General features: G+C 42.8%; 2 protein-coding genes across 2 annotated transcripts in view; one reads left to right on the top strand and one right to left on the bottom strand.

The window, feature by feature from the left end:
* The window catches only part of Lpxn (leupaxin), a 35,902-nt gene extending 22,348 nt beyond the window's left edge, over nucleotides 1-13,554 (bottom strand). Inside the window, exons 1-6 of the mRNA XM_033756416.1 lie at nucleotides 13,493-13,554; nucleotides 12,230-12,332; nucleotides 11,434-11,543; nucleotides 10,943-11,344; nucleotides 6,651-6,808; nucleotides 823-869 (exon numbers count right to left, since the gene is read on the bottom strand). Of these exons, the coding sequence (XP_033612307.1) occupies nucleotides 823-869; nucleotides 6,651-6,808; nucleotides 10,943-10,955 (218 nt within the window). The 5' untranslated portion in view covers nucleotides 10,956-11,344; nucleotides 11,434-11,543; nucleotides 12,230-12,332; nucleotides 13,493-13,554. The remainder of the gene's footprint in view (nucleotides 1-822; nucleotides 870-6,650; nucleotides 6,809-10,942; nucleotides 11,345-11,433; nucleotides 11,544-12,229; nucleotides 12,333-13,492) is intronic.
* The window catches only part of Zfp91 (ZFP91 zinc finger protein, atypical E3 ubiquitin ligase), a 27,993-nt gene continuing 26,814 nt past the window's right edge, over nucleotides 12,559-13,737 (top strand). The window contains exons 1-3 of the mRNA XM_033756600.1: nucleotides 12,559-12,702; nucleotides 12,735-12,899; nucleotides 13,410-13,471. Coding sequence (XP_033612491.1) covers nucleotides 12,559-12,702; nucleotides 12,735-12,899; nucleotides 13,410-13,471 — 371 coding nt within the window. The remainder of the gene's footprint in view (nucleotides 12,703-12,734; nucleotides 12,900-13,409; nucleotides 13,472-13,737) is intronic.

The following is a 13,737-nucleotide window of genomic DNA, read 5'->3' as shown; positions in this document are numbered from 1 at the left end:
TCCTGAAATTAGAACAACCGGCGATACATGGGCTGTATTACTAAACTGGCCTCACTCTCACCAAGGTAGAAAGTGCCCTCAAGTGGAAAGCTTTAAAAGACTTCCGTGAAAGTCTTTCCCTGTGTCGATCTCCTGTGACTGCTCTGCTGGCCGTGATTCTGAAGCCCAAGCCAATGCGCCCCACATTCTCCTCCAGACGCCCACATCTTTGCAATCCGAGTCGTGAGCCCTCCAGTCATCTGGTGTCGAACACTGCAAGCTGTAACTGAGGAGGAGATGAGAAAGGTGGTCTTTCTGTTTTCTTCAGTGTCGATTCTGTTTAGGCCAAGAGGATTTACAGTACATGAATCTGCTTCTGTGCATAACTTTTGCAAGAAGGAACTCTCTCTGCTTCCTAAACAAATTTTGAGCAAATATAGAAAGAGCACACTCATTACCCTGCGATGCTCACGCCCGCACGCGGCTCCGGTCCTACCTCTGAGGTAGTTGCAACCTTGCATGAGTTTCTTCAGGTGTGTTCTGCCTCTTGTGAACTGAAGCGTATTAGGAATAGAGCGGCCAACACATCTGTGGAGACTCTGGAACTGTTACACATTTTCAGGAGGAAAAGGGAAAAAGCAGAGCCCCTGGGCTGGGACAGCCCATCTGGAAGCCAGGCAGCCCCAGCCAGCCGAGCAGAGCTCTCCCTCTGCCCCAAGGCTGTGAATAGAGGAGGAGGAAGTCTAATAATAACCAATGGCAAACCAAACTGCTGCCCAAAGATTGATAACAATGGCTAATGGCTTTGATTTTTCAAAATATGTAATAAAAGCAAAGACATACCTGTAGATACTGCGCTCCTGGGTATTGGCAGTGTACTCGAGCTGCGCCTAGGACAAATAGGGACAGAAGAGAGGAAAGATTGATTTTTGTTTTTAGTTTTTTGGTACCGGGGATCGAACTCGGGTCCTTGCGCTTGTGAGGCAGGTGGCAGAACCACTGAGCTAAATCCCAGCCCTTGATTTTTGTTTTTAGACTGTTGGTGCTTATCGACACCATGAATTAAAGGATGGTTTTAGCTGGGAAAGGGATAAGTAGCACATCTTTGAGATTCCTTTCCTAAGGCAGAAAAATTACCAGTCATGTCACAGAGAAAGGCCAAATTCTAGAGTAGCTGTCATGTGAACAAATATGAGCAGCTCCTCCCTGCCCGAAAAACAAAGACATGGTGAAGTACACCAGCCTCAGAAAGGAAACGCAAAGCAAACTAAATGCTTGAGAGCAAAGCCCCTGCGACCAGGCAGGCAATGGAGTACTACTCTGCCATAAAGAAAGATAAAGCTGAGTCTTTAGTAGGAAAACGGATGCAGCCCGAGACCAAATATTAAGTGAACTAAATCAGGCACACAAGCTTAAATATCACATTTCCCTTACTCAAAGTATAAATAAAGAGCAAAATAAAAGATAGGTAATAGCAAACAGGGAGATAGATCTTTTGCAAAAGGAAGGAGACCAAGAACTGGAGGGAGCGGAGTGGAAGGGAAGGAGATGAAAAAAATAATTAAGATTTGTTCTGTACATGCACCAGCTGCCCACAAGAACAGAATCATTCTGTGCTGCAAACACGGACTAACAAAAATGAAAGTTTTTTTAAATAGTCAGGAGATCCCTCAGGTGAGAATTACACTTGATCTATGAGAAAAAACAATGTGTGAATTTAAAACACCGCTGATTAAAACACAATTCATTTATTCACTGAACAAATAATGAATGCGGTCATGTGCTGACGAGGGGATGCAGCAGGCAAAAAACAAAGCAAGAGAAGTCACCTAACAACGGGCCACCCTGGAGCTCACACTGTGCCAGGTGAAAAGCAAGGAGACAGCCTAATACTTTCCCCTGACCTGGGGCTGGAAGACAGGACAGGAAGAACTGTCAATAAACTGGATGGAGGGCACGAGAGCAAGAGCCTCGGGAGGCGGGGAAAGCAAGACCATGGCGGGGGGGGGAGGCGACCGCCCCAGAAGGGAGGGCTGAAGCACCTTGTGGAGCAGCCAGGAGACCGCGGTGGCCTGAGCGGAATCAGCCCAGCCGGGGAGGAAAGGGCCAGGTCGCACACATAGGTGCGACCAGGTAATTCACTTTCCATTGAGGGTACTTTGGAGGGCAAATGTTGTTCTAAAAATAAATCACATAACTTCTGGAAAGATATAGTTGTTATCCAGAAGCTTGGTTTTATTACACTGCAAAACATTAAAATCCAGTAATGCCTCAGTTTATGAATGCTTGTGTTCACAAACAATTCGGTTCACAAACAATTTGGTTCACAAACAGAAACATTTGGCAACATTTTGCTTCTGCTGGCAACCTGAATCAAGTGACGAACAGATGGGGCCTTCTTCCCCAGAACTATGGGACGTCGTGAACCCAGGTACCACTGGGATTCTGATTTTATTTTTAAATGAAAAATTTCTAATATATTTTAAATAACATATAGCTCTGAACATTGAAGCAAATTTTAAAACTCAGTGTTTAAAAATAGCACAAGTAAATTAATTATCCTTGATATCCAGACACCCTTGTGGTTACTCAGCTAGAGGGGCTCTGACATTGCAGTGCTGTCATTTCCGTAACACTGCGATCTTCTGTGAAGCCGCACTTTAGAGTTACTATATCTGAAACTATTGACTGCTTTAATTTATGCTTCTCTGAAGGCCATAGGTTTTTAACTGAGAAAATCCTCCCTCTCTTGTACGAGTCTGTAACTTCAAAGGAAATTCTGCTAAATGGAAGGGTTCCTAAATTCTTTTCTTCATGTTAAGTTGTGTAAATATTTTAGGAAAATATTTTCACAGGCCCTGTCTTTCCGCCCCTGTTCACAGCACCGCTGTTCAGTAATATTCCTCTAAGCCAAAGCTTTCCAGTTGTCTCTATTTGCAGCTCCTTTCAACATTTCACCAAGTGCAGATAATGCCAAACCATAGACTTTCAGGATTCCACTTCATTCTGGCGGAGCATATGTAAGTCTACCTCATTAAAAGGAGGGGTCAAAGTTCATCAAAGTCACGATTTGACCGAGGCACAGTTTTCAGCTGAGCTGATTAACCCTCACGAGCGCTCCTCTTTTGATTTGTGCTGTTTCTCTTGGTTTTTGTAGGGAGAAATTGAGCTGCTTCCTTTCAGCAAGCTTTATTTCACATAATCATAACTTGGTAAAAGTTTCAAAAGCTGTGCTTCTATGCCAGATTCATTGAATAATTTGATTAAAGAATCCCAACTGATTTTGCACATAATTGCAACCTTAATTTGGGTTGCTTTACAAAGATGTGTTTTTCAAAAGTCCAAGGATGACCACTACACAGAGAGGAGATATATGCAGTCACGCTGGCGTGTTTTGTATTGGACATCAGCTTCTGGCCCCCAGAAGCCTACACATCAGTTACTTAGAGACGGCGTGCAGGAGCAGTAATACTTGTGAATTTCGACACTTCTGTTTCCATTCTGACTGCAGGATGCTGCCACTTGTTTAGATGCAGTCATGGATTTTGTACACATCACTGCCCACTCCCATTTCTGCTCCATAGGTTTCTACAATTTTTTTTTTTTTTTTTTTTTTTTTTTTTCCGGTACTGGGGATCGAACTCAGGCCCTTGTGCTTGCGAGTGAGTCAGCGAAACCACTAGGCTAAATCCCCGGCTTGCTCCACAGGTTTCTAAGTTGGTAAGAACGCCGTATACTCCACCAACATTTGTATTCATATTCTTACCACACACAAAAAATGACTCAATGTTAAACTTTTAAACTAAGTTTATGATTACATTAGCAACCTTGAGTTATTTGTTTTTGGTCTGGAGAACGAACCTGTAAACAACTGAACACTTTGAATTGGATGGAAAAAAACTTGAACTGTTTTAGACCTACATTTTCTAATTGACTCCTCTGATGACGTGGAAATAAAACTGGCATGATTTTCTGGCTTGGCAGGGGAACTGCCTCATTAATCCTCACCAGGGCTCAGTATTCTCCAAGCCCAAGGAAGGTAGAGTTAAAGATGAGCAATTCATTTAGGTGAGTGGAGCTGTCTGACAGAAATGGAAAGCTGTGCTTCTAGGCGAAAGGTGGGTGGAATCACTGCCCTCCAGCACATTCTTTTTTTTGAGGTGGGATGGAGCTCAGGACCTTGTGATTTCAAGGCAGGCAGTGGAACCACTGAGCTAAATCCCCAGCCTCTCGAGCACGTTCTTTTAAAGTTAAACACTAACTTGTGAGGTCCACACTGATTCCTATTAATTTCCCATCTCTGTGCCTTCAGGTTTTCAGAGGCACGGCTACCTCTGCTTCCTTCTGTGGTGTGTGGCAAATGCTGAGGAATGTTTTGTGCAAGCTCCACAACTTGTCATCACTTCTTTGAGAGAGTAAAACATGAATCTTTGGTTTTGGTTGTAGCCAAACTCTAAAAGGGTTTATTGTAAAGTCTCAAGTATTATGAAATAAAACAAACACCTAGAATTTTACACACATAAATACTAGAACTGCTTTAACAGGAATGTTCAGGTTACACTGTCATGTCTGGCAAGAATGTTGAGCCTCTATTTCCTAAATATCATTTGTATGGCAGTAGGCCACATTTTCCTGTATTTCTTACTGATCAGGGAGGTACCATGCTTGTCACCGAGCACCACGTGCATCATGGGAGGCCGAGCGTGGTGGCAGCCAGAGCCTAGCAGCAGCAAAGGCTCCAAATGGGTTTCTTCTCCCAGCTGAGACCAGAGAAGTTGGCTCTAAGCTGTAGGAGCCAACATCCTATATATTATCTGTGAAAGGATGTTGCTGGTTAGCTTTTGCCTGAACAAGATCAGGAAAAGAGACAAATTACCATGAGTCACATTTTGCAATTACCCACCATAAAAGAAGAACTCTGTCCACAACATACTTGTTTTATACAGTACTAGATAAGACCATGAAAGAAGCCGGAAGAACCAAATGTCTGCTAAGCCATGTTGGTTTATGTTGATGCAAATACTAATAAGAAAAATTTTTTTAAAAAATTGTAAATTTGGAGTAAAAGGAAGTCATGGGATGCCAGAAAATGCCTCTCGGAGTAAACCAGAACGCATTAGGGCATTTACCAGCCAGCCAGTCATGGAACTTGTCATGACGGGGTATAGGCCACGACGGTAGAAGAAGCCCCCAAAACCGCTGCCCCCACCAGATCCAGGGTTAGCCCCAACCTTCTCCCCTTTGTCAGATTGAAGCAGCTCCAGATGAAGAGACCTTCGCCCAATAACCATAAAACAAAAAGCCCGAAATGTTAGATTTCCTTTGCATTAAGATGGCTGCCACAGAGAATAGCAGCCTCCTCCTGTTAAAACATGGCTTCTCCCAACAAAGGACAGGCTTCTTCTTCTCATCACGCCTCTTCGCCCACCAAGAGTAACCAGATACTTGCTACCTCCTAGCCGCTAGTGATCACAAGCCCCTCCTAGTGATGTCACAGGCTCCTCCAATCTCTTAATACTACCGCACTCACCTCCACCCCAGCTCAGGCTAACCCCACCCCACTCCTATAAAAGAGGCTCCCTGTCTCAGCCATGTTGTTTTCTCTCCTTTGTTCAGAGACAGCCTGGCAGATCTTCCCCATAATAAAGGCCTATTATGGTCCTAGTCTGGTCCTGGTTTTTGGCTCTATTTACCTAACAGTCGTGAAATGAGAAGTTGTTGTGGGATCCTTAGCAGAAGAATGGCACAGTCTGGCTTAGGTTTTAAAGAATCATCCCAGAGCTCTGCTGAGAGCAGAGAGGACGAGGGCAACAGGGCCATCAGGAGCCTGTGACTGTAATCTAATAGCGAGGACAAAGACAATAGCTAGAAGATAGATAAATGAGCAGTGCTCAGAAAAGAGCAGTTAGAGAACCTGCTGGTGAGCCCAGATTACAGTCTATGCTACTGGCTGTTCCATACGGCAAACAAGGATAAATGAGATCATAGTTCAAAAGTGCCATATATGAAGACCATCTCCTGAGTCCTCTCTCCCTAACTCCATTATCACCAAACCACCTTCTTATTATAACGTAGGTTCATGGCGACTTAGCCCTAGGAAGAGAACACACAGATCAGCAACACTATTTGACAGTTTCAACTCAACCATAAATCAACACGTAGGACTTGGGGATTGTTATTTTTTTTAATGTCACCCCTTCTCATTTAGTTTGAGTCAGTTCCTTGGTGCTTTGTCGTCTGAGTATACTAACCACAGAATTTCCTCATCTATTCAACAGAAAACAAGCTCCTGAAAGTGGTGATCCTGAAAAGTCAACTTCTCAAGACTCATCTGCTACTAGTCCTTGCCTGGTGACTTGGCTCGCTGATTTATTGAGCCGCAACAAACATCCCAGACGGTGACAGCAGAATACACCAAGGGAACCACACTGCACTCTGCTTGCCTCCACGTTTTCATGGGAGCGGGGTGGGCAGAGGATTCTCAAAAGCTTATTTTTCTGTGATGATTTCTTTCCAAGAAGAATTACCTCTAAATTAACACTGAAAGATTTTTTGTTCCTCTCTAAGATATATGATTCTCTTTTCGTGTCATTTTACGTGAGATACAATTTAGTTTCCAGAAGTGGGCTCAAACATCTACACTGAAGATACTCCAGGAAATGAAAAGTTACCGTTGAGGGACTTTGGTCAGTCTGGGCAGGCGGGACCTTTGGAGTGAAGTCGTGGGCACTGTCCACTCTGGAATGCTGACTCAGGAGAGGAGAAGCCGGGTTAGAACACTCATCACTGGACTGGAGAGTGGAGCGTTCCAGTTCCTCCAACAGTGCATCTGTATCAGAAGAAACAAGAGAATCATAGGGTAATGTGTAAATTCCCACAATCATCTCCACGTAATCATGCCCACCAGGACGCCATTCGACTCCTTTTCTTGGATTAAGGCTATTTTCAATCCTTTTCTCTATTTTTTCCCCTCCCTCTTATGTTACTTCAAGAGCACAGTCTATTTTACTAGGAGGTGTTTAATGTCTCTTTATACTTTGTGTCATTTCCTGTGGTTATATTCAATGTCATGGATTCACTCTATAATTTAACTTCGCTGTTGTAGGCATTAATTTTTAATCAGTCATTTTTAGCAGCTCACTCAAAGATCTCCAAGTAGAAAAAAAGTAAATCCTAAATATAATACCTATCAGAAAAATATAAGCAGTTTTATTAACATTTTTTCAAAATATACCAGGGAAATAACATGTTATTAACCCTGATATTTTTGTCCTAAATCTCAAGAATTATTCCAAGTGTATAACAAAATTCTCAAAATAATGTGTAAATATTCTGACTTTTGGTGTAGAGAGGGAAAAGGGAGTTGAAGAGAACACTGAAACAAAACAAAGTAAGATGCTGCAATCCAAACAGTTGGTACTTCTTTCTCTTGTTTTTTGTTTGTTTGTTTTTTGCAAAAGTCAATGGACTTTACAAACATTATATGAACACTTTTCTGCTTTAATAAAATTAATAATAAAAATGAATAATACCAGCTACAATGCTCAGAAGTTTACACATTTCATTGAATTATCATAACATTCTGAGGCAAATGATACTACTGTTCTGATTTTGTAGATTAACAAAGAGACACAAACTAAGGTGCATCAGCTCGGGGGAGCAGACCCAGGACTTGAGTCTGGGCTGTCCGATGGCAGCCCCTGCACAACTGGAGGTTTGAGGTGGCAGTCCCCATTCTCACGGGGGTTCCCTGAATCCCCTTGTGCGTGACTACTCTCTGCTTTAGAACAGTATTTTCAGTCGTGAGTCAAGACCCAGAAGGATTTTTTTTTACCACAGATTAGTTTTTAAATTTACAAAACACTGGATTATATTATGTCTAAAGACCTTTCCTGCTCTGAAGATCTCAGATAAGCCAAATAATATTTATTTCAAATATTCAAATAAACATTCATTTCAAATTTGGGGAGGATGGGTATTTCTTAATGGCATAAGATATAATCATATTTACAAATAAAATCTTCATAGAACTTTCTCACTCATCTATACCACGGAAATGTTGATTTTTATACACCATTTTACAGTTAAGCAATTTGAGCTAAATTGTCCAGATCCAATTACCCTTGAATGAATAAATTGTAATGTGTAAAAGTGATGGAAGGGGGGCTATAGATTAATACACTAAAAGACTAATAATTAATTTCAATATATAAGGCTTATGTAGATCACTAAGCTTGAAAAAAATGAAATGATCAAGAAATCAAGAATATTGACTAGTCAACATTAAGAAGTTAATTTATTTTAGGTGTGATAATGCTATTTGAAAATATTGTGATTCTATTAGTTTTTAGGTGTGGTAATGGTATTTCATGATATTGAGGAATTTCTACTAATGCTGTTGTGGACGTGATGCTCATATTGTAGTTATTTGCATAAATATATATTTATTTTAGAGGTTAATGCTAAAATATTGACAGATGAAATAATGTAATATCTGAAATTGTTATAAAACAGTACAAGAATGGAAGAAGGTGTAGAAAATAAAATTGGTCAAGAGTTCATGGTTGGTCAATAGTGAGGAGTTCATCAGATTTCATTGAACTATTTTCTCCATTATGTTTTAAAACTCTATAAAACTTTTTTTTAAGAAAGGAAAAATAAAACTAAGAAAGTAAAACTTTTAATTCAGAATTTTATATTTTTATTCCGTATTTCTTTAAAATAGAAACTTTTTCTCTTTTTCTAGGTTTCTTTGGAACGAGAAGTCACAGATCTTCCTTGACTAATAAAAAGCAATTTAGGTAAACATTGTGGCAAGGGGGAGATCATACCACAAAGAGTTCAGAGTCACTCTCAGAATCGTCAGCTAAGCAAAGTTATTAAAACTGTCCTTTCTAAGATCATGAGTTCACCAGTCTTCAGCTTCCTATTTCTATGAATGCACATCATCAGCACCTTGAGGTTATGTCTTTTGCAAGATTCTGTAATTTGAAGATGACTAATCCCAGTGTGATAGATGAGATTACTGGGGCAGGGTAGTACTTGCCTGAAAACTGCTGTCCTCCCTAATGCTTCACCTGTGAAAATCAAATACCAAATTCACAAGAAAGGAGCGTAGTGCGCGCTCTTGGGGGGGTCTCCACGGTCTGGATTGTATGGATTTCAGTGGAGCGGAAGCCTGCTCCGGGGCTTTCTTACTGCTCCTCCTCATGTAAAGCACTTCCAGATAAAACCTTGTGGGCAGATCCAATCTGTTAACGTTCAAGGCAATACTGTGGAGAGGAAAAGTTCATTTGCCCAAGCCATCCTCTCCTCCATGCTATGTCTTTGTAGGTAGGAAAGAAATCCTCCCCAGACTTGACAATAGTCACTGGGCTGATAATTTGAGGCAAAGTGTAGACATCAACAGCCTATTGAGATGTAGTCAACGGGATAATCTACAGAAATGTTAGCTTCCAGGGTACTTGGCACTTTCTACGTCTCTGGAAAAGATTTCTGTGACATGCATCCTGCTCAGAAAATGCAAAAGTACTCAAGTCTTTAAAGCTGCATCATGATTCCATTGTCCAGAACCCCTGAGCAAACACACTTCTAATAAAGCAGAACACCTTGAAGTGTAATTGGGTTTGGTGTCAGGTACACCAGAGTAACACTGGACATGTGATTTTTTTTTTTTGCCTGCTTTTTTCATGTTAAAAAAAAGTGGATAATACCTACTTGCAGGATGGCTGCAAAGAGCAAAACTAGTTTTGGGCCCAGATGTAGCTCAGTGGTTCTAGGTCTTGAGTTTGATCACCAATACTGAAAAGAAACAACAACAACAAAAAACTATCTAGTTTTAGACTATGTCATTGAATAAGTATCAGCTCTCTCTTAATGTTCTACATGAAGTTTGGTATTCCTAAAAAGAAAGTTAGACCCTGGTAAAACTCAAGATGCAAATTCCTCACTACGCAGTAAGGGTAAGACTTCGGATTCTACTCTAATTCCAAAATAGAATTTAACCTAATTTACTTCCAAAATAAGTATTCATTAAACACCAATTCTTTCTCCTCATTAACAACAGCTCTTTCCTCTTGATTTGTCTTTTTCTTTCCTCTATTTCTCCAGCTCTCAAATCAAAACAAGACAAAGCACAGCTAGGTTGTTGTTGTTTGTACTCTTATCTACGAACACACACAAACCTGGAACATGGGGGGGGTGTTAAAACAGCTAGAAAATTCAGGAAAAGTTAGTCACTGGAGCTTAGGATGCCAGCAACAAAAACTTTAGCAACATCTACATAATGAGGTCCAAGAATGATAAACGTTACCCCAAAGTGTGGAGTAATGTAGCCAGCAGTCCAACTACTCGTTTCAAAATTGCCTTGAAGTGGAAGGTGGCATTATATTTTTAGGCTATAGAAATCTGCTCTTTCAGTATTCTGAATAAAAAGCTCAGCAAATAATCACTGGAACTCCTACGTCTTCTTGATTTAATCCTAGACCACAGAACAAAAGAAATCACTCTGGCCCTCCTCCAACCTGTGCAGAGCCTTTTTCTACTTCTATTCCACTTTTGTTCCTCTTTAACCACCTTTCTCTCCTCTTTCTTACATGCTCTCCCCAAGTCACAATTGGCTAGGTGCGTAGTCACCCTACGATCTCCAGTAGCCCCCAAGGGAGCAAATACAAATGACCATAATAAAACAATTTTAATCACAATTCAGTGCAAAAGCACTTTTCGGAGAATTTATTGTATGGTTAGCATCCTGCTCTCGGCCTATTGCACCACTGCAAACAGCGAACTGAGTTCCTTCAAACAATCATAGCTCCTCCTGTCTTACTCAAGGTTCAGCTGAGGATAGAAGTAAAAATAAAACCTTCCAGCACTACCCTCAGTCTGAATCTAAGCACGTCCCACCACACATGGAGATGGTCGCCATGTCTTCACTCAGAGTTCCTTCAAGAAGCTCCTCACTCACCCAACTCTTCCATCGCAATGCGCCTAAGATGCCCGGGTCCCACACGTTGTGAAGAGCGGCTTTAAAATGAAGAGGACGACTGCAAAGCAACAGAACGAGACAGTGCAAAGCAGCCTCTATAACCCTTTTTGGTTCCTGTATTTGCTCAGCACTTCCGCTTTTGAATTGGGGGGGGTATGTCACAGTTTTTAACGAGACTGGTATAGAAAAGTAGGCCATGAGATTTAAATTGTGGTGTACATGAGTCAGGGTAATAAAGATTCAAAATAAAGTTTAAAAAATTTGAGCACCTACCATATTCCAGAATTCATGTTGAATTCATGGAAAGGCCAGATTTTCACTTGTGGTTTTTTTCCCAAGTGTAGCTATCCCACTGCGACTAAGCTTCTGCCTTCCTTATTCCTGTAAAGTGGAGGCCTATAGACGCATACTCCCCTTAAAGTTCCCATCACGGTTAACCAGCGCCCAGTTCATTTTGCATCTTTACTTACTTATTCAGAAATTACGCTTAGTTGCTTTCCTGTTTAGATTGTAAGTCCTTTAAAAGCAGGGTGGACGTGGTTTTGCGTTCAGATTCTTAGGTACTGGCTTATTCAATGTCCTAAAATAAAAACATCCGTGGGCCGGAAGAATAAAACGAAAATTTCAGGTTCTAGATGCTAAAGCTGACGTGAATTAAGTGTAATCCTTGCCTATTCGTATGGCCTTGTAGAACTTTCTGCAAAAAGTGACACTGAGGTTAATTAACCTATTTTACCACTGTGAATTATTCATCTTGAATAAAATAAAGCATTTACAAAAGGCCTCTGTGAGCAGACAGTATTTAAAGAACTGTAGTAACGGCCCACGAAATATATTTTATCCTGTTTTTAACAGAGGTGAAATAGGCTCAAGGAATAATTTCCTAAAATAACAGAATAGGCAGCTCTGCTACCACTATAATCTGTGCTTTTGTTGAATGTGAAAACCCGTCGTCTTTCCTATAAAATGCATTGGCGCTTTTTTTAACCTTTCATTTCCCATTCAATTAAATCTCCTACAGCCTTTTTTTTTTTTTTTTTTTAATTCCACATCTGTATTACTTTAAGCAGCCATTGGATGTCAGTGCTGTTCCAAAAGTCTGCTCATTGAAAAGTTTGGAAAAATTCCCATTGCCACTGTGTCAAACAATTTTTGCAACTAAAAATGACTTTAGCCCTGTGAAAGTGTAAAACGCAGTACAGAATATAAAACATTTGCCTATTCTGAAGCAGCAATTGAGTCAAAATATTGGAAAGAAAAATGTACTTCAGCAGTTGCTCAGTTCAATATTAATGTGAAATTTAGAATTGGATTTTGGTATCTTGTTCCCAGTCTTCCTTCTGGAGATTTTAATTCCAGACAGTTTATTCTGCAGAGGTAAAAAATATATATATATTATTTTCATGTTTTCTCATGATTATAATGGATGAAAGAAAGGAAAGGGAGAGGCCTAGAGCACGGCCCAGTGGCAAGAAGCTAGCAGATGGAAACTCCCTTTGACACATCAGCAAGACAACTTAGTTGAACGGTAGTGGGCAAAAAAGTCATTTTTGACAACGCTGCTCCGCAGACCGCGCTTCCTGCGCTGCAGAAACATGCGCAAACCGCAGAAGCTGGCGGGCGGGGAGCAGGGAGCGACGAGTCACGCGAGTCACGCTGACACCCTTGCCGCTCCTCGGGCTCGGGCAGCCGGCAGGGAGGCAGCGTGTCAGCTCGTCCCACTGTTTCCCAACGAGAGGGTTACGTGGTGGGCTCCGTGCTCCGCCTGCAGACCCCGCGGAAGCTGACTCGGGTCCCGCGCTTCGGGGTCCTGGGACAGGGTCAGACCCAGAGTGCCAAGCGAAGGAGCCGGTCGGTCGCAGAGGTGGCACGGATCGCCACCAAGGTCAACGAGGACTGTGATGCGGCCACCCCGGGAAAGCGGAGACGATGCCAAGTAAAAACGACGAAAAAGTCGCATTACGCCCCCCCAGGTCATCCAGGCGAGCAACTGGCTCCACATGCGCTCCGACGCAAGCAGCGTCCGGCCTAACCCGAAACACCCCCTACTGCAGAGAGGAACTACGTTTCCCGTGGAGGGAGAGGCCGCAAACTCCCGGCGTCCCCTCTGCCTCTGGTTTTGGTAGCTAGGACTTCACTTCCCAGCACGCTCTTGGCTAGGCTGCCCATGCGCATGCGCCGAAAGGCGTGCCCTCGCAGCGCCCACAACCCCGCCTCCGTGCCGCCGCCGCCATTTTTTCAGAGACTTTCATCCGGCAGCCCACGGAGCTTTTTTTCTTAAAGGAGAAGCGACAGCTCAAAAAAATTTCCCTTCTCCCCGCAAGTTCTGGCGGCGCTGGGGACATAAAGGCCAGAGACAGGGAAGCGAGGCCGGGTTGGAGGCGGAAGAATGCCCAGGCTACTTCTACGGCCTCAGGCAGCGTTGAAAGAGCCCCTGTGGTAATAGCGGCTCCTTAGGGAAGCAGGTGCGCGCGCATCCGGCCCGGACGCGCAAAGGCGGGGAAAGAGGTGCGTGTCCTTCCCACCCACCTCCTTCGCCAGTTCTGCCCCTCCCACTGCCCCTAGCGCGCATTGAACTCCGGAGGAGGGGAAAAGGTCACTTTGGGATTGTCGCGAGACGCAGCCGTTACACGGTGAGAACGGGTGCGCGGGGAAGGAAACCTCGCGCGCTCCCTCGAAGCCGTTTCCTGATTGGCCCGCGGAGGGGCGGAAGCGGGGACCTAGGACGTCGCCGCGCGTGGTGCCGTGAGGGGCGGGGCCAGGCGACCTCGCCT

This window comes from Fukomys damarensis, unplaced genomic scaffold (genome assembly GCF_012274545.1).
Source record: "Fukomys damarensis isolate Sample0158 unplaced genomic scaffold, DMR_v1.0_HiC HiC_scaffold_27, whole genome shotgun sequence".
Taxonomy (NCBI): domain Eukaryota; kingdom Metazoa; phylum Chordata; class Mammalia; order Rodentia; family Bathyergidae; genus Fukomys; species Fukomys damarensis.
The sequence above is the reverse complement of the archived record's forward strand: the minus strand, read 5'-3'. Positions and strand labels throughout refer to the sequence as shown.